At 40.3% G+C, this 25,796-nt stretch overlaps 1 protein-coding gene across 1 annotated transcript; it reads left to right on the forward strand.

Moving 5' to 3' along the window:
• Positions 1-658: 658 nt before the first annotated feature.
• On the forward strand, positions 659-24,537 carry MCOLN3 (mucolipin TRP cation channel 3). The gene is made up of 12 exons (XM_046014831.1): positions 659-886; positions 4,316-4,483; positions 9,061-9,214; positions 10,580-10,664; positions 10,745-10,841; positions 14,555-14,654; positions 17,488-17,600; positions 17,682-17,831; positions 19,742-19,843; positions 19,937-20,059; positions 20,883-21,089; positions 22,966-24,537. Exons 1-12 carry the CDS (start codon positions 659-661, stop codon positions 23,098-23,100), a joined length of 1,662 nt encoding a protein of 553 aa, XP_045870787.1. The 3' UTR covers positions 23,101-24,537.
• Positions 24,538-25,796: the final 1,259 nt, after the last annotated feature.

A 25,796-nucleotide genomic window follows, 5' to 3' on the forward strand; every position in this document is an offset into this window, starting at 1 on the left:
TTTTATGTGATCGGAATTTTTGAGGATAGGTATTGTTATTATCATTTTGCAGAAGAAAAGACAGGCTCAGAGAGGCTGAGTGACTTGCCTAGGGTTACAGAGGTGTTAAGTTGTAGAACCAGGATTAGATACCAACACGGCCTTAGTTCTCTTTACACTACACTTCACTACCTTTAACTCAGTGGTTTTAAACTTATTTTGATAAGCTGATGAAACTTTAAGTATCACTGCAGGAAAAATGGTCATATTTTCATGTATATAAGATTTTGCATATAATTCCAGTCCATCTACCCTCTAAAACCCTTACATAAGCTTTCAGGTCACCCTGCTCTAATTATATCAGTTACCGAATGAGGCAGAGAGAGTATACATTACTGCGTATATGTACATATAACCCTTTACTAATAGAAGCAGCCCAAGAATTCAGTAACTTTCAATTGGGTGAAAATTTCCTTAGTAACTGAAACAAAAAGAAACATGACATGTCGCATTCTACTTGATTCTGGAAACACCTGAAGTGCAGTTTAGAACAATGGTGCTTATTTGAAACCAGATCTTTTGTTTGGGCTTCCTCTACTCTCTGAATGTCACAAAGAATATAGGTTTGTGCCTTTAGTTAGAGGGTGGAAACAGTCTTTTTTTTCCCCTCTCCCCAGAGATGGCAAGTCCTGTGGTTGTTATAAGTAGCTGCAGCTCTCATGAAGAGGAAAATCGTGGGGCTTTTAACCAGCACACATCGCCCTCTGAGGAGCTTCTGTTAGAAGACCAGATGAGGCGAAAACTCAAATTCTTTTTCATGAATCCTTGTGAGAAGTTCTGGGCTCGAGGCAGAAAACCATGGAAGCTTGCCATACAAATTCTAAAAATTGCAATGGTGACTATACAGGTAAGCATCTCAAATCATGAATTTAATGAGGCCTCTTTTAGTAACAGGGGAGTAAGGAAAGTGGTTTTTTCTATCTTTGAACTGTATGTATAAGGGAGAACAATAAATAAGGAAACACACAATCTTAAACCTTTCTCTTTAATATTTGTGAATGAAGCCTTTGGGGTTTTTTTTCCCCTTACTTCCCCCCCTTCTCATCTCTCATTGAATTACAATTTTAGTCACATAATAGAATCAGTTTTTAGGAAAAGAAAATTTTAATATTTGGTCTTAATAGAGAAGCTGAAGGTTTCTAAATCAGCTGTGAAAACTTGCTGTTACCCAACCAGAAGATTCTTTTCCTTCCTAGTTTCCTGGGAATTTCTCTCTCTTCAGAAACTTCAAAGGTTCTCTGTTAAGGCAAGTGCTTGGATTCTCACAATGCTGCAGGGGAAAAAAGTGGAGTTAACTTAAAAAGAGTGGCATAGGTAGTGAAATATGAGATTTCATTTTAAGGGAATTTGAATCTCATTTCCTTGACTTCTGTGGTCATTTTTTAGGGAAACTATATTTTGTAATTCTTTATATATACTGATTATGATTTGCTCTTGTGAAGATATATTTTCCTAGAGAGTAATTATCCCCATTTCAAAGATGAGAATATTGAGGCTTAGTAAGTAAAAAAAAAATCTGTCATAGTCAGGAAACATAGGAGTGGAGCTGAAAATTAATTCAGATTTTACTCTAAGACCTGTGTTCTTAATTACTCCCACATTTTTTAGGGAGCTCGTCTAACCATCCTCTGTTTCCTAGGGTGATCAAGAGGAAAAGTGACCAATGGTTTAAGATGTTAAGCCTCTTAGTAATAAGCATATAAAAGGCATTTAGGTACATTCCTAAAAGGAACTGAGGGTTTTTTTTGTTTTGTTTTGGTTTGGTTTTTTAAGATTTAATTTTTAAGTAATCTCTACACCCAACGTGGGACTTGAACTCACAACTCTGAGATCGAGAGTCGTATGCTCTTTGGCTGAGCCAGCCAGGCACTGCATCTGAAGATTTTTCTTTTATTTTCTTCTTCTTCTTTTTTTAGATTCATTTTTTAATTTGAGAGGGCGTGTGATAGAGTGTTAATAGAGAGTGTGTGTGTGAGTGAGGGAAGAGTAGGAGAGAGAGAGAGAGAGAAAGAGACTCTCAAGCAGACTCACCGCCAAGCATGAAGCCTGACAGAGGGCTCAATCCCACAACCCTGGGATCATGACCTGAGATGAAACCAAGAGTCTGTCGCTCAACCAAGTGAGCCACCCAGGTTTCCCCAAGGGTTTTTCTTAATTGTGATGTTTCCTTCATCTGTATTAGAGCAACCAAGCAAATATGACATAAAGACTTTGTAACTGAGCAAAACAAGGAGATTGGGTGACAGCCTCCCTCTTTTCAGGAGAAAGAAGGTGGACTTTCTGTTCATTTGGATTTTATGTCTGCAGCTCAAATGAAAGATGTCTCCAGTGATAGGAACCCTGCTAAATGTCCCTTTCCCCAAGGCCTGGTGCAGTTTCTGAGTTACAGGGGGTTTCTCTCTGCCATGGGTACACCCTTGAGGGCAGGGACCGTTGTTTCTGCATTGTATCTGTGGGACCCAGCTCAGTGCCGTCACGTGGAGGGGAGGTACTCATTGGTAATTGGTCCTTAGGAATTCTCTGGAGACTTTTCGGTCATCAGCTTCATCAGATGTAAATATCAAGCTGTCTTCTTCTTGGGATTTAAAGAGGACACTTGGCTTACAGAGGCTCTTCAGAAATAGAAGTCCAGTTAGCTGGAGGATGCTGGCATGTGTGGGGTGCAAGGCGTACATCACAAGGAGAGGTGAGAAAAGACAAGATTTGCATGCTCAGTTTTTCCCCAGTCGGGTTCTGCACTACTTTGTGTAGCTTGATAGGGTGGCTAGAGCTTGCATTTAGTCTGTTAGACTTGGGTTCAGATTTTGACTACACACTTGGCAGTGACGTGACTTGAAAGAATTATTTAACTTCTCTAGGCCTTTTTGTACCCATCTTTAAAATGGGTATTTAAGGATCTGTACTGTGGGATTGGTATGGAGGAAATTCCTGGTATGGCATGTAGGTGCTCAGTGTCATTTCCCTTTTCCATATAAAATACACCCTGTTTCACTCTGAGATCCAAATTGGAGTGTATGTTCTAAACTTAACAGCGTGTGTGTGTGTGTGTGTGTGTGTGTGTGTGTGTGTGTGAGACAGAGAGAGAGAGAGAGAGAGAGGGAGCAAGAGAGAAAGAGAGAGTGGGGGAGGGAGCAAAAGGAGTAAAAGAGCAAGAGATTGAGACAGTTTTGGAGGGAGGAGGAGGTGAAAGAGATGCTGGGACTCAAGTCTCAGGTGTGACTGAAAGAGCTTGTGTTAATAAGACAGCAGTGCAGTTAAACAACTTTTTGTGCACTAATAACCGAGTTTCATGTAAAACTCTGAGGTCAGTCCTGCATGAATAGTAAGGCTATATTATGTTAATATTCTTTAATTTAGAAATCAGTTGAAAAGACGTTTTTATTTTTGATCTTATTGTCACAGTTTTGGCAATTAAACTGACAACTATAGTGGTTTGATTGGAGGTTTAGATTTATTTAAGACATTTTTTTTTTCCTGAAGATTTTATTTATTTGAGAGACAGAGATCACAAGTAGGCAGAGGGACAGGCAGGGGTGCGGGGAAGCAGGCTCCCTGCTGAGCAGAGCTGGGATTCCAGGACCCTGGGATGATGACCTGAGCTGAAGGCAGAGGCTTTAACCAGCTGAGCCTCCCAGGTGCTCCAAGGCACTTCTTATATTGCATTGTACACCTGCTTCAAAACCTTGGTGTCCTGCAAAATTCATTTAAAAATCTTGTGCTTGCCTTTTAAGCCCCTACACCATCTGTCTCCAGTTTTTCTGCTGACGTTTTTTTTTTCTTGCTGTTCCTTCAGATGGATTGTGATGGGATCCTTAGCCCCCCACTCCAAGTGCTAAGTTCAACTCTACCTTCTTAGCCTTTTAGCTGTGCTCCTCAAGTATCCCCACCCAAGTTATGCACATACTTCAGGGGTTTTCTATCATTATTTCTTTCTTAAGGAAACCTTCCCATTTCTTTAGCCAGAGCAACCTTGCTTCTCTGAACTCCTAATGGAGGACTTCCCTGAAAGTGTTGTTGGGGGTGGGGGGCAATGATGTAAGTGAGATCATGCTTGAAAATGTGCAAAGCCACTTTCTTTCATTTTAAAACTGGAAGCCCATTTTATCTTTAAAGCCAAATTAATTCACAGCTACAAAAAGTTTAATTTCTATTGAATTTTGTCAAGATCTTAACTTAGGATTAATTAATATTCAGACTTGAATTGCTAAATTGATTGTTAAATGGAGACCTTTTATTTCATTGCTTTTTCAACCCCTTTTCCTTTTCTTCTTTTAAGCTGGTCTTTTTTGGGCTAAGTAACCAGATGGTTGTAGCTTTCAAGGAAGAGAACACTATAGCATTCAAACATCTCTTCTTAAAAGGATATATGGACCGAATGGATGACACGTACGCAGTGTACACACAAAGTGACGTATACCATCAGATCATCTTTGCAGTGAACCAGGTAAATCAAGTATGTGTGTTCTTACATGGGAGAAAGAACAGACTGGAAAACTATTAGCAATGTACATAACAGAAACCAACATTCCACTGTAGAAGGGTGAACATTTCTGTGATGATATGTACAAAACCGTTTTAAAATTTTTTTTTTTTAAAAAACACCATCAAACTTCCATGAAGCTAGAAATTGAGAAAAGCTTTTGTTTAATAACAGAGAGACAGAAACTTTAAAGACTTAATTAAAAGAATCAGAGCTAGGGGTTGGCACGAGTTCCTCAAAGATTTAAAATTAACCAAATTAACCATGACCCTGGTTGTAAGTAGTCATTAAGTCTTCAGAGTTTATAGGCTCAGGAGCCCTTAACAAATAATGAGAATATTAACTCTGGAGAGCATATATAGCAACTAAAACCTGAACGTTCATTTAAAAAATAAGGAAGGCCTTTATGTCAGACATGACAATGATTGTATTGTAACCTTGATTAACTGTCCAAAAAAAGTACAAATTCTTATAGTGCAGTTATGGTTCTTCATTATCTAGAGATAATCTATGCACGGTGAGGTAGTAAATTGCTAAGATGACATATGTGTTTATGGCACCAAGGCTTTCTGTTAACACTTGGATTGTGAAATTGACCAGAAATTTACAGTGAAGGAAGTAAGCTGTGTAAGTTACTAAACAGAATCATGGATCTGTGTGAAGAATTCCTCTGTCAAGGTAGAGCTGCAGAGGCAAGTGAGGACAGAGGCCCAGCCTGATTAAAGCCCTCAGAGGCCACAGCCACTTGGGGGCCCCATTGGTCAGTTCCATAGGTCACCTGCCTTCCGGCCCTAGTCTCACACAACCCATTCTTGTCCCAGAGTCCTCTGACTCAAGTTCCAGGGCTGACCTTTAGTTGGACATAGTCCTACCACTTGCCCCTGACCATCCAGCTCTTACACAGACCTCCGCAGAGTCTTATTAAGACAGCAAGGAAGTTTGGCTGGAGCATTTCTCATAATGTTAGCAGGTTACCTGCAGCCCTGAACCTTGGATCTTCTATGTTTCAAGATCCTACTAAGTTCAAGACACACACGTTTCTGTTCATCAGGAGGCTCAGATCTTTAGCTAAGTCCTGTGAGGATTGCTTCACAAATAGTGGGCACTCAGAAGGGCTATAGAACCCCATACTTGTATGACTCTACCTCATGATCCCTGCCTGTCTTTCCAACTTTGCTTCCCTTCACACACCATTGCAGGCACACTGGTCTACTTGGGACCTTATCACACTCAAGATCTTTTCATTTAATGGACAGTTTACCTCTTACACCCTCCTACCTCCAATATTAATAATACTGTATTAGTAATTATATTTATATAATTACTTATATTTAATTGACTTTAATTTATATAACACAAATTAATAATAAGTGTATTAGCAAGGCTTAACACACTTATTTCCTTGAATAGAGAAGAAAAACCTCAAAGCCGAATATCTCCACTGTTATACAATTTGCCCCCTACATGTAGGACCTAATGCTACTTAACAACTTATACAGCTTCCTTTCATTACCATAGATTTCTGGCCCCTTTCCCCAGACCCAGTGCTAACAGAGAGCTTAGTGCTGTAACTACATATCCTATTCCAGCAGTTTAGCACCTCACTGTGAATAGATTAGCTCTAGTAATGAAGACCAATGATTGTATTTTAATTTTCTTACCTTATCTTAAATTTGAGAAATATTTGAGTACCTACTCTATGCCTACTACTGTTTTAACCCGCTGAGCCACCCAGGCGCCCCTTCTACTACTGTTTTAAGTACTGGGGTTAGAGCAGTGGCCTTGATAAATTCCTTGCCCTGTGGAATTTACATTCTAATAGAGGAGATGGATTTTAGTAAGTTTAACCAAAATCATTTGGTTTCAGATAGTGATGATTGCTGTGAAGTAAAGTTAAGTAGCCTGAGAGCATTAACAGTTGCCTCAGGGTGGTCAAAAAAGGTCTCTTTGAGGATTTGAAGTCTAGGGAAGAATATTCCAGGCTGAGAGAGTAACAACAACAAAGGCTCTTGAAGCCAGAAAACGTTCAGTATGTTTGAGGAAGTATGAAGGAGGTGAGTATGGCTGGGTTAGGTCTGGTCTCTCAGGGCTTTATAGGCCCTGGAAAGAAGCTTTGAAATTTATTCTGAGAGACACTGCAAGCCATGGGAGGGCTTTCATTAGGTGAGAGACTGTAATATAATGTAATTATATTACATTAATTGCTGATATACATTCACAACGGCTAATATTTATTCCCTCAAATAGTTAACATCTGTTGTGTATCAGATACTGATTTTTTTTCTTTTTAAGATTTATTTATTGGGGCGCCTGGGTGGCTCAGTGGGTTAAAGCCTCTGCCTTCAGCTCAGGTCATGATCCCAGGGTCCTGGGATCCAGCCCTGCATCGGGCTCTCTGCTTCCCTTCCTCTCTCTCTGCCTGCCTCTCTGCCTACTTGTGATCTCTGTCTGTCAAATAAATAAATAAAAATCTTAAAAAAAAGATTTATTTATTTATTTGAGAGAGAGAGAGAGGGAGAGAGAAAGTGTGAGCAGGGGGAGGGGCATAGGGAGAGGGAGACAAGCAGACTCCCTACCGAACAGGGAGCCTAAAGCAGGGCTTAGTTCCAGGACCCCTAGATCATGACCTGAGCCGAAATTAAGAGATAGATCCTCAACCAACTGAGTCACAGTAGTGCCCCTCAAATACTGCTTTTGGTGCCTGGATACTACAGTGAACAAATGGACAAAGTTGAGGAAGTCATATTCAAAAGGGAGAAATAAGCATTAAGTAAATAAGGATACTATTTGTCAGTTGGTTATAAGTATACATAAGTATACAAATGTACACAAAAATAAAAATAAAAGAAGAAGAAGCAACAGGCGAGTGAATGAATGGAATGAATGGAGGTGGTCAGGAGAAGCCTCTCTGATAAATGACAGGTGGACAGGGCAGACCGGAGTGTGGGGAGGCAGCCATCTCTGGGAGGAGCCCTTCAGGGAGAAGGGAGGGAATGAACAGAGCATAGAATGGTTCTTGTTTTGGGTATCACTGTCCTAAGGCATTACATGCAATAATTCACTTACTCCTGTAATAGTCCTGTGAGTTCCATATGGAGACCGGACTGCGGGATATAATTTGAAAGTAATGTATGACTTTCTGATGGACCAGAAGTGGAGTGTGAGAGAAAGAGGCTAAAGGGTCATCTCTAAGTTTTGGTCTGTGCGGCTGCGTGGCTTACGGAGTCACTGACTGAGAAGGGCATTTTCGTGGAAGGAGCTGGTTTTTCTGTTTGCACATTTGTGTTTGAGATACCTCTTAGACACCAGGGAGAGGTGTCGTGCAGGCAGATTGCTCCCCAGGTGTGGAATTCAGTGGAAAGTTCAGGAGCTATAAATTTAGAAGGCATCGGCTTACGGATAGTGTCTCAACATGGGGACTGGTTGAGATCACGTATGGAGGGAATGCAGCTGAAGAAGTCGAGGGCTGAATCCAAGGTTACTCTGAGATGTAGAGGTTGGCAAGGGCAGGATTCAACAAAGGAGACTGAGTTGGAGAGCCTATGTCTCAGAAGTCAGGTGAAGGAAGTTTCCTTGCAGCACTCGGCTGCATCAGACACCGTGGGCAGGCTATGTTAAATGAGAGCTGAGAACCGTGGATCAGATCTGGTAAAATGATGCTCTTGGCAGCCTGGACAAGGCCCAGCTCAGCATCCATGCCATAGGCTCAGATTATAAAAAATGTATTTAATTTAATTTAGCATGTTTCACATGTACTGTTTGGTAGAATTATCTATCTCTGTGTCCATCCCACTAAATCATTAATTCCAAGAGATGGATACCATAGCACTATCTTTGTTCTCTAATTGTGCCAAACAGCATTGTTCATGGTAAGCTCTGAAGGACTTTATTTTCTTCTACAGAGGTCCATGCAGAGTTTAAGTCAATGATTATTTCAATAGTCCCATAAGATCCTCATTTGTAAAGTTATATTTTATTTTATTTATAGGACTCCCTAGGATGAGGGAGTATTGCTGTGAAAGTGACTAAACTGTATTCTTGCAATGATAAAGATGAAACTTTTTTTTTTTTTAAGTTTTGCAAGTTAGCTTGGAAAAGTTGTATCCCCCTTCTATACTACAGCAGCAAAGAAGAACTCTGACCTTATTGGAAATTGTTCAGGCATAAAGTTTGTATTCACACTGAATGCAAAAATCAATTCCTGAATGTAGATCTTTAAAGAAGGAAAGGTCACAGAGTTGATGCGGTGTAAGCCTTTCGTTTTGTAGACAAGGAACTGGAAGCTCAGAAAATTTGTGACGTGTTCACACTCACAGAAATGAGACTGCAGCCCAGAACTCTAATTTGGGAGTGCTTTCTGCTGGCTATTGTCCTGGCGCCCAATAGCAGGTCCTGTGCTCTGCATATCAGTGTGAACGCGAATATCTCTGCCCAGAGAGCAGGTTGGAACCTCGCATTTCACAGGCAGGGTGGGCAGGGAACCATGGCTTCATTCCTGTCTGGCTGGTGTTCCCATTTTCTGTTTCTCTTTTTGGGTGAAGTACTTGCAGCTCCGCAATACCTCGGTTGGGAATCACGCTTACGAGAAGAAGGGTACGGAGCAGTCGGCTATGGCAATTTGTCAGCGCTTCTACAGGCAAGGAAACATCTGTCCTGGAAATGATACCTTTGACATTGATCCAGAAATTGAAACTGGTGAGGTTCTTCAAAAAAACTAGAGCTTCCATTTTTTTTAAACTCCTTGATTTATTCTTAAAATCAGTAATTTCATCTCTGAAAACATCCATTTGGTCTGTGCTCTTAGGTCATAGTAAGAATCTATGTAGGAGTTATTATTACGTGTCAGGTACTGTCCCAAGCCCTTCACTGTAACTCATGATTTTTAAAAAATAGCAAGAAAAAAAAACCAATAAGGAAAGATATATTGCTATCCTCACTTTATAGAAGACTAAAGTATGGCTCAGAGAGTTAAGTGATACGGTCCAGATGGTGCGGTCCAGACGGAGCTAGTAAGAAGCAATGCTGAACTTTGACCTAGGCTCTCTGCTCTGAGCCCTATGACATTGTTAGCCTCTGTATGCCAGTTCCTCTTGTGCTGGATAAGCCAGTTACATCAGCTTACACTATCCTTGCAAAATGTTGTACTTGCGAATTCATCATGTATATAAAACTCCCTCCCCTCAACTGCACTTCTCTACTTAGTATCTTTGATGGTGGATTCAGGGAAGAACCAGAACCAGGAGTTAGAATAGAATGCCTTTTTCTCCTCCTCCTCCCTATTATTATTATTATTATTATATTTTTATTTATTTTTTTAAGTAGTCTTCATGCCCAGAGTGGAGCCCAATGCAGGGCTTCAACTCACAACCCTGAGATCAAGATCTGAGATGAAATCAAGAGTCAACTTGAACCAACTAAACCACCCAGGTGCCCTTGAGTGGCTTTTTCTTATTAGCAAAGTTCTATTTACATTGTGTACTTAAACCTTAACTTAAATCTTTGAGTTAAAAATTAAGTGTCCAGATACTTTTAACAATAGTCACTGGGACGTTTTTTGGAGAGGGAGAGGGATAGTAAAAAGGATTACAATACAGATTAGTGGAATCTTTTAAAATGCTGTCTTCCTTTTTTCTTTTTTTTTAATTTTAAAATAAAATAGAATTAAAAAAATAGATCCTTTAAATTTAGAAAATTTTATCTGAGGTACTGCAAGCACTTCACACTTATGCTTAGGATACAGAAAAGGGAGAAGGGACTCAAAGTTTAGGCTCACAAAGGCAGGAAGATAGCATTCTATAGAAGGCTAATGAGACAGAGTTCAGGTCTCCTACCTTTCACCCACTTCACATACTCCAGAAATGTAGCCACGTGTGCCCTAAAAGCAAAGGACTCATTGTAACCAAGTGATATTGATGTTTAGCTTTTAAATCTTAATTCAGAAGAGCAGTAGTATCTGAATATCTAGTCTTAAATGTATTATCCTTTCAAGACGCAGTTCACTTATTTATTTTAGGCAATAGACATAATGTGTTTTGGTTTTTGTTTTCCTTTCTATGGCAGAATGTTTCTTTGTAGAGCCAGATGAACCTTTTCACATTGGAGCACTGGAAGAAAATAAACTCAACTTAACTCTGGACTTTCATAGGTGAGGAAGCAGATGGGCGTGTACCTTGTGTGTCTCTGTGTGTATGTTTTCACTGCGCTAAAGCCTCCTCTGTTCCCTAGACTCCTAACAGTGGAGCTGCAGTTTAAACTGAAGGCCATTAATTTGCAGACCATTCGTCATCATGAACTCCCTGACTGTTATGACTTTTCTCTGACTGTAAGTGTGGGCTGGGCTAAATTTGGTCCCAGGCTAAGGAAAAAATGTTTGCTTTAGTTACGTGTTTCACCTACCCATATTAAAGCATGATCAGCTATACAGGATGTTTCCATTTGCCTGTGCCTAGGGGAAGCATTGGCATAGCTGGCTCTGTTTTGTTATGATAACTTGTTTACTTGTTAATTATCTGTCCTCTATACCTCGGTGTAAGTCCTGTGAGGGCAGGGCCTGGTTCAGTGCAGGGTCTCTAGTGCTCAGACCAGTGCCTGGCACAGGGGAGGTGTTCACAAAGGCGGCAGAGGCTTGTAGGTCCTCTCTTGTTGGCTCTTACCAGTCTGTGGCTGTCTGCTTACAGTCATTGCCAAGGGTTTGGCTTGCTGAGGCTCTTCAGTGTAGATGTGTGCAGCTGGGTTATTGCTCACAGTGCCTTCCTTGGGCTGCCTCTGGATGCTCTGGTTCCTCCCCCTTCAGCCTACCCTGCCACATCTCTGTTCTCTTTATTCCAGTGGCAAATGGAGCTCTGAATGCTCTCTAGAGAGCACAAGATGCCTCCCATGTGAGCTCCTCACCCCATGAGGCTCAAATTTAGCAATCAGTGCTGCATGGGGGCATAGGTAGAACAGCATTTGATACAACTTGCCTTCACACAGTCCAGATTGCTGTTACTTAACACCAGAGCTCTGTCCATGATTCAACTAATTGGCTATGAGAAATCAAGTTTTCAGAGGTTGAAGTTCAAAAGATCAGAATAGAGTGTAATTAATAATTATGCATATCATTTAACAGGAAAAGGCACTAATACTATAAGACTATTTTGTATTAGGCTACAAATCTTGATCCTAACACTAACTGGGAAGTCATGAATTTTCAATATTACTTGATTTTTTAAAAATTGACTGATTATCCACAGTCTTGTCTCTTCTCCCTTCTCTCCCTTACCACCGCCTGCACCACTCTCAAACAAAGAAATGGCACTTTTCAGAAGTTCTATAATCCTCAGGGCTCAGCTCAACCAACACCATCTTCCCAGACCATCTCTGTGATGCTCCAGTTAGGAACACAGTCTTTGCTCTAAACTCCAGGGTTTTATTTTTGGTTTTGGTTTTATATTTTGTATGGACTCACCCACCTTCTCTTTGGTTTTAGGATTTTCTAGGCTTTTATTGTCAATTCTGCTAGACTGAAATCTCCTTGAAGGCAGGAATCAGTTTATTAATCTTTGCATCCATCAAAGAACATAGTAGGTGACCTCAATATTTGCATAATGAAACATTTATAAAATGTAGACTCTTTCCCATGACTCGATACAGTGGCGAGAGTAACTTGGACTGTTAGCCACATGTGGATGTTCTCTTTTTCCTGTCATTGCTGATTCGACCCAAGCTATGCCTGTGCCTTGTGGATTTAGTGGTGTGACTCGCAGAACTATAGTGCAAATGATGCCCTATAGGGTGGTTTAATAGTAAATATAATTAGTGCCACTCTATGGTTATAAGTAAGCATGAGCTGGGCCCGTATATGCCTGATTGAAAATGCAGGGATTTTGGAATCAGGTAAGCCTAGAATTTAACTCCAGCTCACCAGGTAGTATCTTATAACTTTAGGCAAATTACTTAATTGGTTTCAGTTCCAGTTTTCTCATCTGTAAAAGAGAATTAATGATCACCTACCTGACAAAGTTGTTGTCAAAACATCTGCTCTGTCTGTCTGTCTATCATACTTCATATGTACGCGATATTTAAAGACCTTCTTTGGGATCTGGTTTATAGCAGTTATTTGACTCATGTGACAGCTTTTTATGAAACCTGCCTGTGTGTGCCTATAATTTGGATTTATAATGTAAAAGTAGGGCATTAACATTCATTCATGGTAAGTTAATATATTCTTGCATCACGTACTTTGAAGTTTTTTTATTAGGTGTACAAACATCTAGGATTCTTGCGTTCATTTGAGGAACTGACTTTTATCTCATTATGAAATGGTACTTTTCACCCCAATAATATTCTTTTCTCTAAAATCTACTTTGTTTGATATTAATATAACCACTCCAGCTTTCTTCTAATTAGTGTTAGGGTGGTATCTCTTTTTCCATCCTTTTGATATTAACCTGCTTGTATCTCATGTTTAAAGTTGGTTTCTTATTAGGCAGCATAGAGTTAATTCTTGCTTTTTTACCCAGCCTCATAATATGTACCTTTTAAGTGGGGTGTAGACCATTTAAATGACATGTGGTTATTAATATAGTTTCTCTCTTTTCCTGCCTGGATTGAGTATTTTTGGGGTCCTAGTTTAGCTCCTGTGTTGGTTTGTTAGCTATAACTTTTTATTGTATTATTTTAGGGTTTCCAGTACACATATTTAAATTATTACCATCTGCCTTCAAGTGATATTATGCCACTGCATGTAGAGCACAGGAATCCTATAACAATCTATTTCTGTGTCTCCTATCTTGGCTTTTATGTTGTTGTCACACAGTTTATTTCCAGATGTGTTACAAACTGTACAATGCACGGTTAGTAGTTTTTGTTTAAATAATTATCTTTTAAGCAATTTAAATAATAAGAAAAAAAAAGTATATTGGTCCATGAGGTAACCATTTCCAGCACGCTTCATTCTTTAGTGCAGCTCCAGGCTTCCATCTGGGATCGTCTTCCTTCCATCCGAAGGGCTTCCTTTGACATTTTTTATAGTGCAGGTCAGCTGAAAGGTTTTTATATGCCTAAAAAAGTATTTATTCCACCTTCATTTTAAATTCTTTTTATAACGACTTTATTTATTCATTTGAGAGAGAGCGCCTGCAAGCAGGGAGAGTGGCAGGCAGAGGCAGAGGGAGAAGCAGGCTCCCTGCTGAGGAGGCGGGACTCAGTCCCAGGACCCTGGGATCATGACCTGAGCTGAAGGCAGACACTTAACTGATGGAGCCACCCAGGCACCCCTAGAGAGCAGGCTTTTGAAAGAATGTTTTTTCTTTAGAACTTAAGAGAGAAGGCACTAAAAACAAACCGAACAAAACCACAACTGATTTCCTCGCTTTCCCTGTCTCTGCTTAAGCAAAGTGGAGAGAGCTAGTAGGGAGACAGTAGGACTATGGAAGGTGTTCTGGTGGCTTTGTCCTGCTTGGTGCCTGGTGTCTGAAATAGTGATCCTTGAAGCAAAACATGGCTGTTAACTCCTTGTCTCCCCATCCTTGCTGATACATACGGTACTAGAGCAACCAAGAAATCTAGGCCCAGAATAAAAATCAGAGAAGCTTCCCCTGAAATGTTGTAAGCCTGAGATCATGAATCTCTGTGTTCGTAAGAAGTACAGCAGCACTAACTGTCCCCGGATGAGCCCCTGGGCTGAGGGAAAGCACATTTGTACCTGCTCTTGCTCATATCAAGAGGGCATCTGGAGATACTTAGAGTGGGAAGGAGAGAGATCTCTTGCTTTATAAGGTGTACAGGGCTGGAATACTGTCCTAGAAATACAGGGTTTTAGAGACTAAAAGGTCTTGACAGAAGATCTTGTCCAGCTTTCTCATTTCACAGACAAGTAAAGGGCACTTCCCAAAGTTGAAAAGAGTTAGCATCAACTCAAAGATGAGAGTCTGGGATGAGTATCTGGGTGGATATTCTGTTACCTTGAAAGATATGAGTCCTAATTAATGCATAGAGACATCTTGGTTTCAAGAACTGTAGGTATGTTTTTGACCCTTTTCCTGTTCTTCACAGATAACATTTGACAATAAGGCCCATAGTGGAAGAATTAAGATAAGTTTAGATAATGACATTTCCATCAGAGAATGTAAAGACTGGCATGTATCTGGATCAAGTAAGTGGTGAATTTTACTAGTTTTCAAAAAATGGTTATTACATAAAATAAAAAAAATTATTAAATTACTGGGATATGTGGAACATCAAATGAAAGAATCAGATCATTCCCAAGTTCCTAACTCTCTATAAATAGATTAGCTCATTGTGGGTGTCTGGTGTTCCAGGCAATGAGTAAGTTATTAGTAATCAAAATGACTTTTGCTGACCCCTATATGTTTTTACCAAAAAATGCACAGGACCCCCCAGGAAAAAAATCACATATGCCCAAACTAATACTTATTGAGTGCTTACTGCATAAGGACTTCCACCTACATTTTAATATTTTAAAAATATCCTTGAGATAGGCAGCACCCCTATTTACACAAATGAAGAAACTAAGGCTTAGAAGTGAATCTTGGGGCCTGTGGTCGTACAGCCAGGGAGGGTCAGGTGGGATTGGACCCTGAAGCATCCTGCACTAATATATTTATATTTAGGAATGAGGATAGGGTATGGACATGAAATATGGACATGAATTCAAGTATAGACTACGTACGCTTGGAAATTTGGGGGAAATTGACTGGAAAAGAATTGATCTGTCATTTTTAGCCTCTTTGTTATGTTGTGCTGGATTAGTTCAGGGGTTCTTGGATTCTAGTGAGCAGAAGAATCACTCCAGGTCCCGCTTAGATGTAGTTTCCCCAGCTCCCTGCAAGGCAGTCGGTAGGTCTGGGTTGGGGCCTAGGAACGTGCAGGAGGCTCGTGAATCACAAATTTTATTTCAATACAAAATTATTTATTTGAAACACAGGCCTGTCTTGTCATCTGTAAACCCTACAATACTTCTCCACAAACTTTGGAATAGAAAAAATGAGAGCATATGAAAGTACGTTGGCATGGAGGCTTTCTCTCAAATGTTTGTTTCTTAGTTTTTAAATTTTCCTAAAGTAGATGCAGACATTTTGGTAACCATTAGATGCCCCTTGGCCAGTATTAATGGGATGCTTCATTATAGAACTTTGAACTATATAACTGTAGTCTTAAGTGCTTATCTTTTTATCAGTGGGGAGCAGTCTACCTTGTCAAATAAAGACAGGCTCTGTAGCAGAGCATATGAGGGCTGAGACCTCTGCTTACCGCCCTTCACCCGGCTGCACTCATGCTGGCCACAACTTTGTACTTGCCGTTCTCCAGACCCTCTGCGTGGTGGCTCTGTCTTATCACTCAGGTCTCACCTACCAACTGCTGCCCCTTACTATGCCATATAAACAAGCCTCTTCACCCCATTCCCCCCACACCAGCCTCTCTCATTTAGGGCAGTGATTCTCAACTTCAGTGCCATCTAAGAGAGCTTGTGAAAATGCAGTTTCTGATTCAGTGGGTCTAGGGCAGGCCTAGAAAGTGTGCATTTCTAACAATTCCTAAGGGATCCCAAGAACCACTCATATAGAGTGACCGATGCTGGAGACAGACTGCAGAGGTTTGAATCCTGACTCGGCCATGTACTGGCTATGTCACCTTGGACAAGTTTCCCTGACCTCTTTGTGCTGCATTTTCTCACCTGCCAAGTGGGGATAACCACGCACCCCTGATTGGGGTTGGGCTGAGGATCAAATGACTTAATACACATAAAGTGCTTAGGACTGTGTGTGGCGCAGCAGCACGAGGTAGCTCTTATGCCTATTTTCTCCATACCACTCCCTCCTGTCTGGGAGCCTTCTGTTCATTTACTTGTGTACTCCCCTACATGCCTCACTGCAGGCGGTGGAAATTCCACCAGTCGGGGGCCTATCTTGGTCACCACTTGTATCCTCAACATCCAGAGAAACACCTGACACATAATGGGATCCTAATAAGTATTTTACATCCAGATAGTATATTTTAATAGGATGTCAGGAAGGCTAACTGCTTAAGTGCAAAAGACCACAGGCTGATAATTAAAGATCTGTTATCGACGGCTATAATAATTTTTAAAAGAAGGACTTTGAACTTTCTTGCAATACTCATGTGAAGAACACTTAACCAGGGCCTTTTCACTCTGTTGTCTTTGCAGAAAAAATGTCTAAATAATCTAAATTATTCTAAAAAGCAGTGTAAAGGGTTCAGATAAAGTTTGAAAATGCTGAATTCTGAAGTATGTAGAAAGACCTGAATCGGTGGAAAGGCACATCATATTTTTTGGACAAGTGATTTTACATTATGTATATGCCAATTCTGCCTAAATTAATTTATAAATTCAGCATGATTCCCCCCCCAAAAAATTACCAGTAGGATTTTTATTGGAATTTAACAATCTGATTCTAAAGTATGTATGGAAAAATAAACAGGCAAGAGTAGCCAACACAAATTCCAGAAAAGAGTGATGAGAGGTGTTTGCCTTAGGCATTAAAATACACAAAAACTTCAAAAGGGTAAGAGATGGTTCTCGAATACATACAGTAATTTGGCAGCTGATAGAGATGGTATTTCAAATCATTGGGAATAAGATTGGCTCTTTTGATTGACAAAAATAAAGTTATTAATTTCCAACGGTGGAGAAGATGTGGAGGTATGTAAATTGGTGTGATCTTTTTGGAGGGCAATTCCTTAGGATTTCTTTTCAGAACCATGTATTTGCCTTACCCCAACAATTCCAACTCGAGATATTCATTGTCTAAAGAATCACTTGCACCTGTGCTCCAGAGAGGACAGATTACAATCAGAGTGTCCTTATAAATCTTAGACATCTATCCTGTGGTATGCAAAGCAGCAGTTCAAATACATGAGGCTAAGAATGAAAAGCAGAAAGAAAGAAGTCGCGCTCACCATACTAATGTCCCATTGCATAAGCAGGGCCCACTCTTTCTTTCCAGTTCAGAAGAACACGCACTACATGATGATCTTTGATGCCTTGGTTATTCTGACCTGCCTGGCCTCACTAATCCTGTGCCTTCGATCTGTGGTTAGAGGACTTCAGCTTCAGCAGGTAGGCCTTGCTGCTTCCTAGAAATGCTACGGACACTGATTGACAGAGAAATTCATGGTGCCTCCCCTCTTTTCCCTAAAGGAATTTGTCAATTTCTTCCGCCTCCATTATAAGAAGGAAGTTTCTGTTTCTGATCGAATGGAATTTGTCAACGGATGGTACATTATGATTATTATTAGTGACATATTGACAATTATTGGATCAATTCTGAAAATGGAAATTCAAGCTAAGGTAAATTTTTTTTCCTACTTATGCCATTATTAGTATCAGATTTGCACTCACATTTTTCCAGAATGTGAACATTTGCAGAGTAAATGGTTTCTTTCAAACGTTGTGTCAGAGAAACTTAATATCCATAGCGGTAAGGTTCTTAGATCTCATCAGGAAATCTCTTGGGCAGAGCTCTCCAAAGGTGATACACAAGTTTTAACCCTGCGAGCCCTCCCTCTTTGTTGGTGCACTTTTTCATTAGGCTCTCACTTGCCTGGTTTCCACCCTAAATCACAGGCTGGTCTTCTGACTCCCTTTGCTAGATCCTTCCATCTCTAACCGACTAAAGGGCCACTGCCTGAAGGTGCAGTGCTTGAACATGTGGTCTTTTCTGCCACTGTCTTGGTGATCTCATCCTGTGCCATGGCTTTGAATAGCAGCTTTCTGCCAGTGATTTCCAAATCTTTATCTCCAGCTTGCAATCTTGTCTGAACTCTAGTCTCAAATATCCAACTGTCAATTTCACATTTTCATTTGGATGTCTACTTGGCCTCTCAAATTTAAGATACCTAAAAGAGAGCTCCCCAAATCTCCACCTCCACAGTCCAGACCTGCTTCTCCTTTCTGACTTCAGTTAACAGCAACTCTTCTCAGTTACTGGAGACAAAAGCCATGGATGCATCCTTGACTCTTCTCTTCCACTAATGCCCTCCCCCCTCCATCTAATCCAAGAGGAAATCCTATCCATCTATCTTCAAAAACCATCTCATCGGGGTGCCTGGGTGGTTCAGTGGATTAAGCTGCTGCCTTCGGCTCAGGTCATGATCTCAGGATCCTGGGATCGAGCCCCACATCGGGCTCTCGGCTCTGCAGGGAGCCTGCTTCCTCCTCTCTCTCTGCCTGTCTCTCTGCCTACTTGTGGTCTCTCTCTCTGTCAAATAAATAAATAAAATCTTAAAAAAAAAAACAAAACAAAAACAAAAAACCATCTCATCACCTCCACCATGACCGGCCTGGTCCCAGCCACCATCAGCTCCCACCTGTATTATTGCAATAGCCTCACTCTTACGACAGTCTGTCCTTTTTTTTTTTTTTTTTAAAGATTTTATTTATTTTACAGAGAGAGAGATCACAAGTAGGCAGAGGGACAGGCAGAGAAAGAAGGGGAAGCAGGCTCCCTGCTGAGCAGAGAGCATGATGCAGGACTCAATCCCAGGACTCCATCCCAGAACTCTGGGATCTTGACCTGAGCCCAAGGCAGAGTCTTAACCCACTGAGCCACCCAGGCACCCCTGACAGTCTGTTCTTAACAATAGCAACCCAAATGGGATCATATCACTCCTGCTCAGAGCTCTCAATGCCCCCCACCGCTAGCCTATCAGAACAAAATGCAAAGTTGTTAAATTACCAACAAGACCCTAAACTACCTATCTCCTTAGCTCTATGACTCTGTGTTCTCCCCATGGCTCCCTCCCTCTGGCTGACTCACTGTCTTGCCAGGCACACTCCTGCTGTGGGACCTTTGCCCCTGCTATTCTCTGTGCCTAGAACACTCCTCTCCTAGATTTTTCCTCAGCTTGCTCCCACACAGCCCTCAGTCTTTTTGTTCGAATACCACCTTTTCAGCGAGAGCTTCCTAATCACCCCATTGAAAATGCACCCCGGATAGCCATTCTTTCTCCCCTCCCCTGAATTTTCTCCTCAGCACCACCATCAGCTAATGTACTGAGGGTTTTGTCAATGTATTTCTGTTCTCTCTCCCCCCCACACACTAGAATGCAAGCTTCACAAGGGAAGAAAATTTTGTCTCTTGGTTCATTTCCTTGTTCTTAGTGCCTAGAACAGTGCCTGAGTCGTATCACCCAAAAAGCGTTTTTTGGCCCTGCTGAATTTCCGCTAAATAATCTGCTTCCCCCACCCCTCTGTTCTAGAGTCTAACAAGTTATGACGTCTGTAGCATACTTCTTGGGACTTCCACCATGCTCGTGTGGCTTGGAGTCATCCGATACCTTGGCTTCTTTCAGAAATACAATGTAAGGATTCCGTGGATCTCCGTGCTGCTGGTACTGCTGTCTTTCCTTGGCTGAGGGACAAGTGGATTCTAACGACCTCACTTCCTTTCCCAGCTCCTCATTCTGACCCTGCAGGCAGCGCTGCCCAACGTCATCAGGTTCTGTTGCTGCGCCGCTATGATTTACTTAGGCTACTGCTTCTGTGGATGGATTGTGCTGGGGCCGTACCATGATAAGGTACTGATAAACAACTTTTTTCCTGTTACTGTTAATTCCTAAAACAGTGCCAGTAGTTCATTACCCTTTTAAAATAAGCTTCTTCCATTCTGTGATATCAGCCTGAAAACGTTGAAGGGAGAGTTATATCTAGCGCCATGTTCATAAACTGGTACAGTGTGACCAACTGGAGAGAATAATTAATTCACTCAACTACTTCACCTTCTTTTGTGGAATATATCAGATAATTACATCTTTTTTTTTTCCCACCTATGAGGTCAAAATTAGTCCATTGGATTCATCAATATATATTAGAGTAAGCTATTTAGGCAAGACTTTTGGAAGTGTGACTTTATTAAAAAGGTAGTATAGAGAGAAAGTTGAAGAAATATTTGAAAATTTTGTTACCAGAGTTATAATCTTGATTATAATGCCATGAACCTTAGTGGAGTGAGCTTTAAAGTGAGAAGTATGAGCACACATGGTTAGGACTTGGGTATCTTTACAGAGGTGTTTCTAGGATCTCTTTCTATGTAGGTAAAGCGATGGTAAGACTTGACTCAGAAAAGCACCAAGAGTGCAGGCTGGCCCCTTCTGCTTCAGTTCAGGCTATCCCATTAAGGGGAGCATCAAGAAAGAGCTGCTTGTTCCCAGGAAAATAGTAGGCGTTATACAGGTTGTATATATCACACAGCAAATGCTTGCAGTTTCGTCAGATTAAGTACATTGTTTGCAGAGGTAACTTGGGATTTCTGGTCCCATTAGTTTTAATATGCTGTCATGAACAAAATCTCCACTGGGAAGGAACATGGAATAAAGTAAACTTTCTCTTTTCTTTTTCCAGTTCCGTTCTCTGAACATGGTCTCTGAGTGCCTTTTCTCTCTGATAAATGGAGACGATATGTTTGCCACATTTGCAAAAATGCAACAAAAAAGTTACTTGGTCTGGCTGTTTAGCAGAATTTACCTATACTCATTCATCAGCCTCTTTATATATATGATTTTAAGTCTTTTCATTGCACTGATCACTGATACATATGAAACAATTAAGGTAGGTTCATCAAGAGTGGTAAGTAGCAACATTTTTCCAGAACTTGTAGAATGGCAGTAAAATATGGTACCTAAGAGAGAGGAGATTTGATAGAATGTCAGTTTTTTCAGGGTAGAAAAAAAAAAGACTTTAAATTTAGATACTGAGACACAGAAAGGAAGAATTAGAATTTGTAGAATGTTCAAGGTTTTATCCCCAAATAAGCTTTTTCAAACAAGATTTCTAAACTTTTATTAGAATTATAAAGATCAGGGGTGCCTGACTGACTCAGTCAGAAAGCATGTGACTCTTGATCTCAGGGTCATGGATTCAAGCCCACGGTGGGTATAGAGAGATTATTTTTAAAAAAAACCCGGGGTGCCTGGGTGGCTCAGTGGTTTAGGCCTCTGCCTTCAGCTCAGGTCATGATCTCAGGGTCCTGGGATCGAGCCCCGCATTGGGCTCTCTGCTCAGTGGGGAGCCTGTTTCTCCCTCTTTCTCTGCCTGCCTCTCTGCCTACTTGTGATCTCTCTCTCTCTGTCAAATAAATAAATAAAATATTTTTTTAAAAAAATGAAAAAAAAACCCAAAAATCAAAAAACAAAAACCACCTTAAAAAATACTTCTAAAATTTTGTAGGTTTTAAGTGAGCAAAACATATGACATTTCAAAATTTTATGGGGAAGTTTTAAAATCCAATTTTCATAAAGAAAACATGACCTCTTAGTTCAGAATGTGCTGTGACTGGACCCATACGCTTTGCAAAGCCCTGCCTGGAAACATCCTAGAGGCCAGTCCCCAGAAGAATGAAGGGATTTGTGTATCAAGTACTAGCCATGTATGCTTTATACATGTCGGTAATATGATTTGAAAAGCTGTTATTTATATTGTCACTCACATGGGATAATTTAAAAATAAGTTTGAGCCCTTTGAAATATGGAAAAGCAGGGTAAATATCCATGTATATTTAAATTTCGAACAACTTTTACTATTAGGTATACCATTGACATAGGCACTTCCACTTGGGGACTTTCTTTTGGGTATGAGAAGCGTAATGAAAGATGATGTCATACAAATGGTTCCACAGATAGAGCAAAGGTTAGCGGGAGTCGATGGGTTATGAGCTGATAATTATACATACCTTGTTAATGAAACCAGGGCCATGACTTCATTTTTACGGAATCAGATTTCAGGAACTGAATGTCCTCAATACTTGTGTGGCAGACGTGTCCTTAGAGTCACCAAGAGTACTGGGAAAGAGTATAGTTGTACCGGTCCAAATCCCTCCCTCTGTGCTCTAAAAATTCACTGCCTTTAGCTTTGCATGCAGAGAATTATATGCTATTTAAGGATGATATCCCAGGTCTCAAAGAGTAATAATATGAGCTGACAACTCTTGATGACACAAGTCTGAGACTCACAGTTTTGATGTTTACCTCCTTCCATGAGCTCAGAGCACCTGTCAGGTGGGCAGGTGATGGCTGATCTTCTCTGGTCAGGGCATGTTCTAGAGACCTTAGACCCCAAACTGATGCTAATACAAGGCCGTTTAACAAACCTGTCTGTCTGGAAGGGAGACTCCAAAAGGGTGTGTAGGCTGAAGTCTCTCTAAAAAGACCACTCAGACTCGACATGCCCATTTTGTGTTGAACCAGATCCACAAAAGAGCCTATGAGGACACTGCAGAATTCTAGACTCACTTTTCCTTAGCTAGATTTAAGAATGGCTCTAGAGGCTTTATCTCCTTGAAAATACTTGGAAGTGACTGAACTATTCCTCTCGAAAGATCCCCCTCCCTTGCCAAATGATCCATTTTGAATTGGAATAAAGCTGTTTTCAAGGGACTTATTGATGAGAGGTTGTTTTTTTTTTTTTCTTTCCTAATTCTTCTGTGTAGCATTACCAACAAGATGGCTTTCCAGAGACTGAACTTCGTACATTTATATCAGAATGCAAAGATCTACCCAATTCTGGAAAATACAGATTAGAAGACGACACTCCAGTATCTATATTCTGCTGTTGTAAAAAGTAGCTATCAGGCTAATCTGTGCCCTGGAGGGAAATATTATGTGTAGTTGAGTTGGGAAACTGTATGGCTATTTTAAGATCAGGTGTTGTATGTTTAAAGACTATTACTTTGAGCAAACTGATAGCTATAATTCATCAAGAACTATTTTTATTTTTAAAAGAAATATTTAATGTCTTTTGCAGCTTTGTGTTGGGTTTGTGTTTTTTTTTTTAAACTAACTTTGATGAGAGAAGCTATTGGGTTCTTGTTATTTGTTTATTTTGCCATAGCTTTAAAATGTAGTCTCCATCCCCCTCTTTAGCTCTTAACCTCTTGCTTCCAGTTCTTCTGACTGGGTTGATTGTATCATCAGGGGAGAACAATGCCTGGTCCGACTTCACACAACTCTGACTCACCCTGGTCTTGACCACTCTCTTGAGGTTCATCTCTGAGAGAGGGAATATGTTTGCTGTATATCAGTAATAATTGCATTTTAAAATCTTGTCTTAAAGGACAGAGTAAGAAAGAGATAACTGTCACCAGCAAACAGTCTAAAATTCGGTTCTGAAGGACAACTGTTATGTGATGCTGTTTTTAGTTCTGGAAAGGATCAGGTTTTCTTAGTATTCATGTATAAGTTTTTTCTCCTTCAGTGTTAAAATGCGGAGTTGAAAGAGTATCCTCTACATATATAAAAATTAAAGTGCACACCACTTAAAGTGCCTCTTCAATCCTGCAAGATTAGTTTAGTGCTTGTGTGGGCTTGTGCAAACTCTGATGTACTGTGCCCTTCACGGGCACCTTCAGTCTCACGGAAGAGAGTGTTTTAGTGTCAGGAACTGCAGTTTCAGGGGAGAGGTTCTAAAACTGACGTTAAACATATTTTGAAAAACATCCTGAAAACATAAAAATAAGTGGGAAATGTATGCCTTAAAAAGACACAGAAACAAAGTCTCCACTCCTAGTATACTGCTGATTGGAATTTCGGGGATTTTTCCAATATGCATCTTTGTTTTGTGTGCTATTTATTCAAATAGAAATGAATTCAATGATGTGCAATAAAGGTTTTCTCAAAGCAACCTTTTTTTTTGGTAAAGGAAACTGATCTGTTAATTTTTTATTTTGTTTTAAGGGTTAAATGCATACTACCTTGATATACTGAAGTCTTACTATTTAACATAACGACGATCATAATAGTGACTCCAGGTGTTGAAATGTGAGGTTTTACAATGAGTATAAGCTATTCTTCCAGGACTTATGGTCTTTAAAAAATGGAAAATCTAGGTCTCTGGATCCCCTGGTGTTTCATTTGCACATTGAAATTTGAGATACTTGGAGTTACCCGCTGCAACTATTTCTCCCTCTACAGTGTTTGATAAGACTTTACTGTTTTTTTAAAAAAATAATACCTTTATAAAAATTAAAAACAATACCTTTATACCTATCAATACTGTATGTATCACCAATTACAGGTATTTAGGTCCATGTATCTCTTCTCCACTTGGTGAAACTAAGGAAACTTCTCCAGATCAGGAAAGCCATTCAAGGGCAGTAACTGTTAATTATGTCTCTATCAGTGTGGCAGTGTGGTGAGAATAAAGGTTTTGGAAACTCAAAGACCTGAATAGAAACCTTGGATCTACTACAAATTGTGTGGGTGACCTCAGGGCAGTAACTTAAGCCTCTCCGAACCCATTTTCCTCATTTCAAAAGGAGAGGACAGGGCACAGAGTGCTGAGTGTTCTGTGAGATAACATGTAAATCAAGCTTCATAACTGGTGGGCACTCAGGGTTACTCTGGTCCCTTGAAGCACACAGCCCTTGCACATGGTGAATGTTCATAATAAATGCACTGTTAGGGGTGCGTGGGTTGGCTAAGCCTCTGCCTTTGGCTCAGGTCATGGTCTCAGGGGCCAGGGGTCGAGCCCTACATCAGGCTCTCCGCTCAGCAGGGAATCTGCTTCCCCCCTCTCTCTGCCTGCCTCTCTGCCTGTTTGTGATCTCTCTCTCTGTCAAAAAAATAAAATCTTAAAAAAAAATGCACTATTAACAATGAATTTTCTTTTTAAATACCCAATCATGAGTTATTTAGTAGGAATATGAAGTTTTAGAAAATACCTGTAATGAGAAGTTGGCTGATATAAAAAGAAGTTATCCCAGTTTACAGTCCCCTTCTAAAGGGATTGTTGTCCTTAGTGGAGTCCTAGCGTTCTGAGATTAATAGGGTGGCTCTTCAAGGTGGCTTTTCTTTCAATTAAAAAGGCTTGAAAATTCCTTAGTGTAAAAACTGTGCATATACATATACTATATACATGATATGTAATATGTGTACATATTTACACTATATATATATAAACATAGTCTGTCTTACTTTCCATATGCTTCCTCCAACACTTTCCAATCAAGCCACAGTGTCTTTTTCATGGAGTCCATACCCTCCCCACAAAACCACACTGTACCATTTTCTCTCCTCTTCCAAAAAGGAACCTAACCAAACCACCCTTGGGCCCACCTGTAGGACCAGTACTACACAAACGGGATCTTCCAAGCCTGTCCGCACCCAGTGGGACCTTTGGTGAAAAGAACTCTAAAATAAGGCACTTTTGCCTTAATAGTGACTTTCAGAAGAGGGTCGGTTATGTGTATCTTTTTACCTCATTCTGTCCAATTATGTCTACCTGCAGATGCATTTTAAAATAATTACTTTTAAATTTAATTTA

This window comes from Meles meles, chromosome 1, assembly GCF_922984935.1.
Source record: "Meles meles chromosome 1, mMelMel3.1 paternal haplotype, whole genome shotgun sequence".
Classification (NCBI taxonomy): Eukaryota; Metazoa; Chordata; class Mammalia; order Carnivora; family Mustelidae; genus Meles; species Meles meles.

Bases quoted from the DNA above. Each gene is read 5' to 3' on its own strand.
- MCOLN3 (XM_046014831.1), top strand. From the start codon at position 659: ATGGCAAGTCCTGTGGTTGTTATAAGTAGCTGCAGCTCTCATGAAGAG. The intron at 887-4,315 runs GTAAGCATCTCA...TCTTCTTTTAAG, and splicing joins TTGCAATGGTGACTATACAG to CTGGTCTTTTTTGGGCTAAG. The intron at 17,832-19,741 runs GTAAATTTTTTT...CCTCTGTTCTAG, and splicing joins AAATGGAAATTCAAGCTAAG to AGTCTAACAAGTTATGACGT.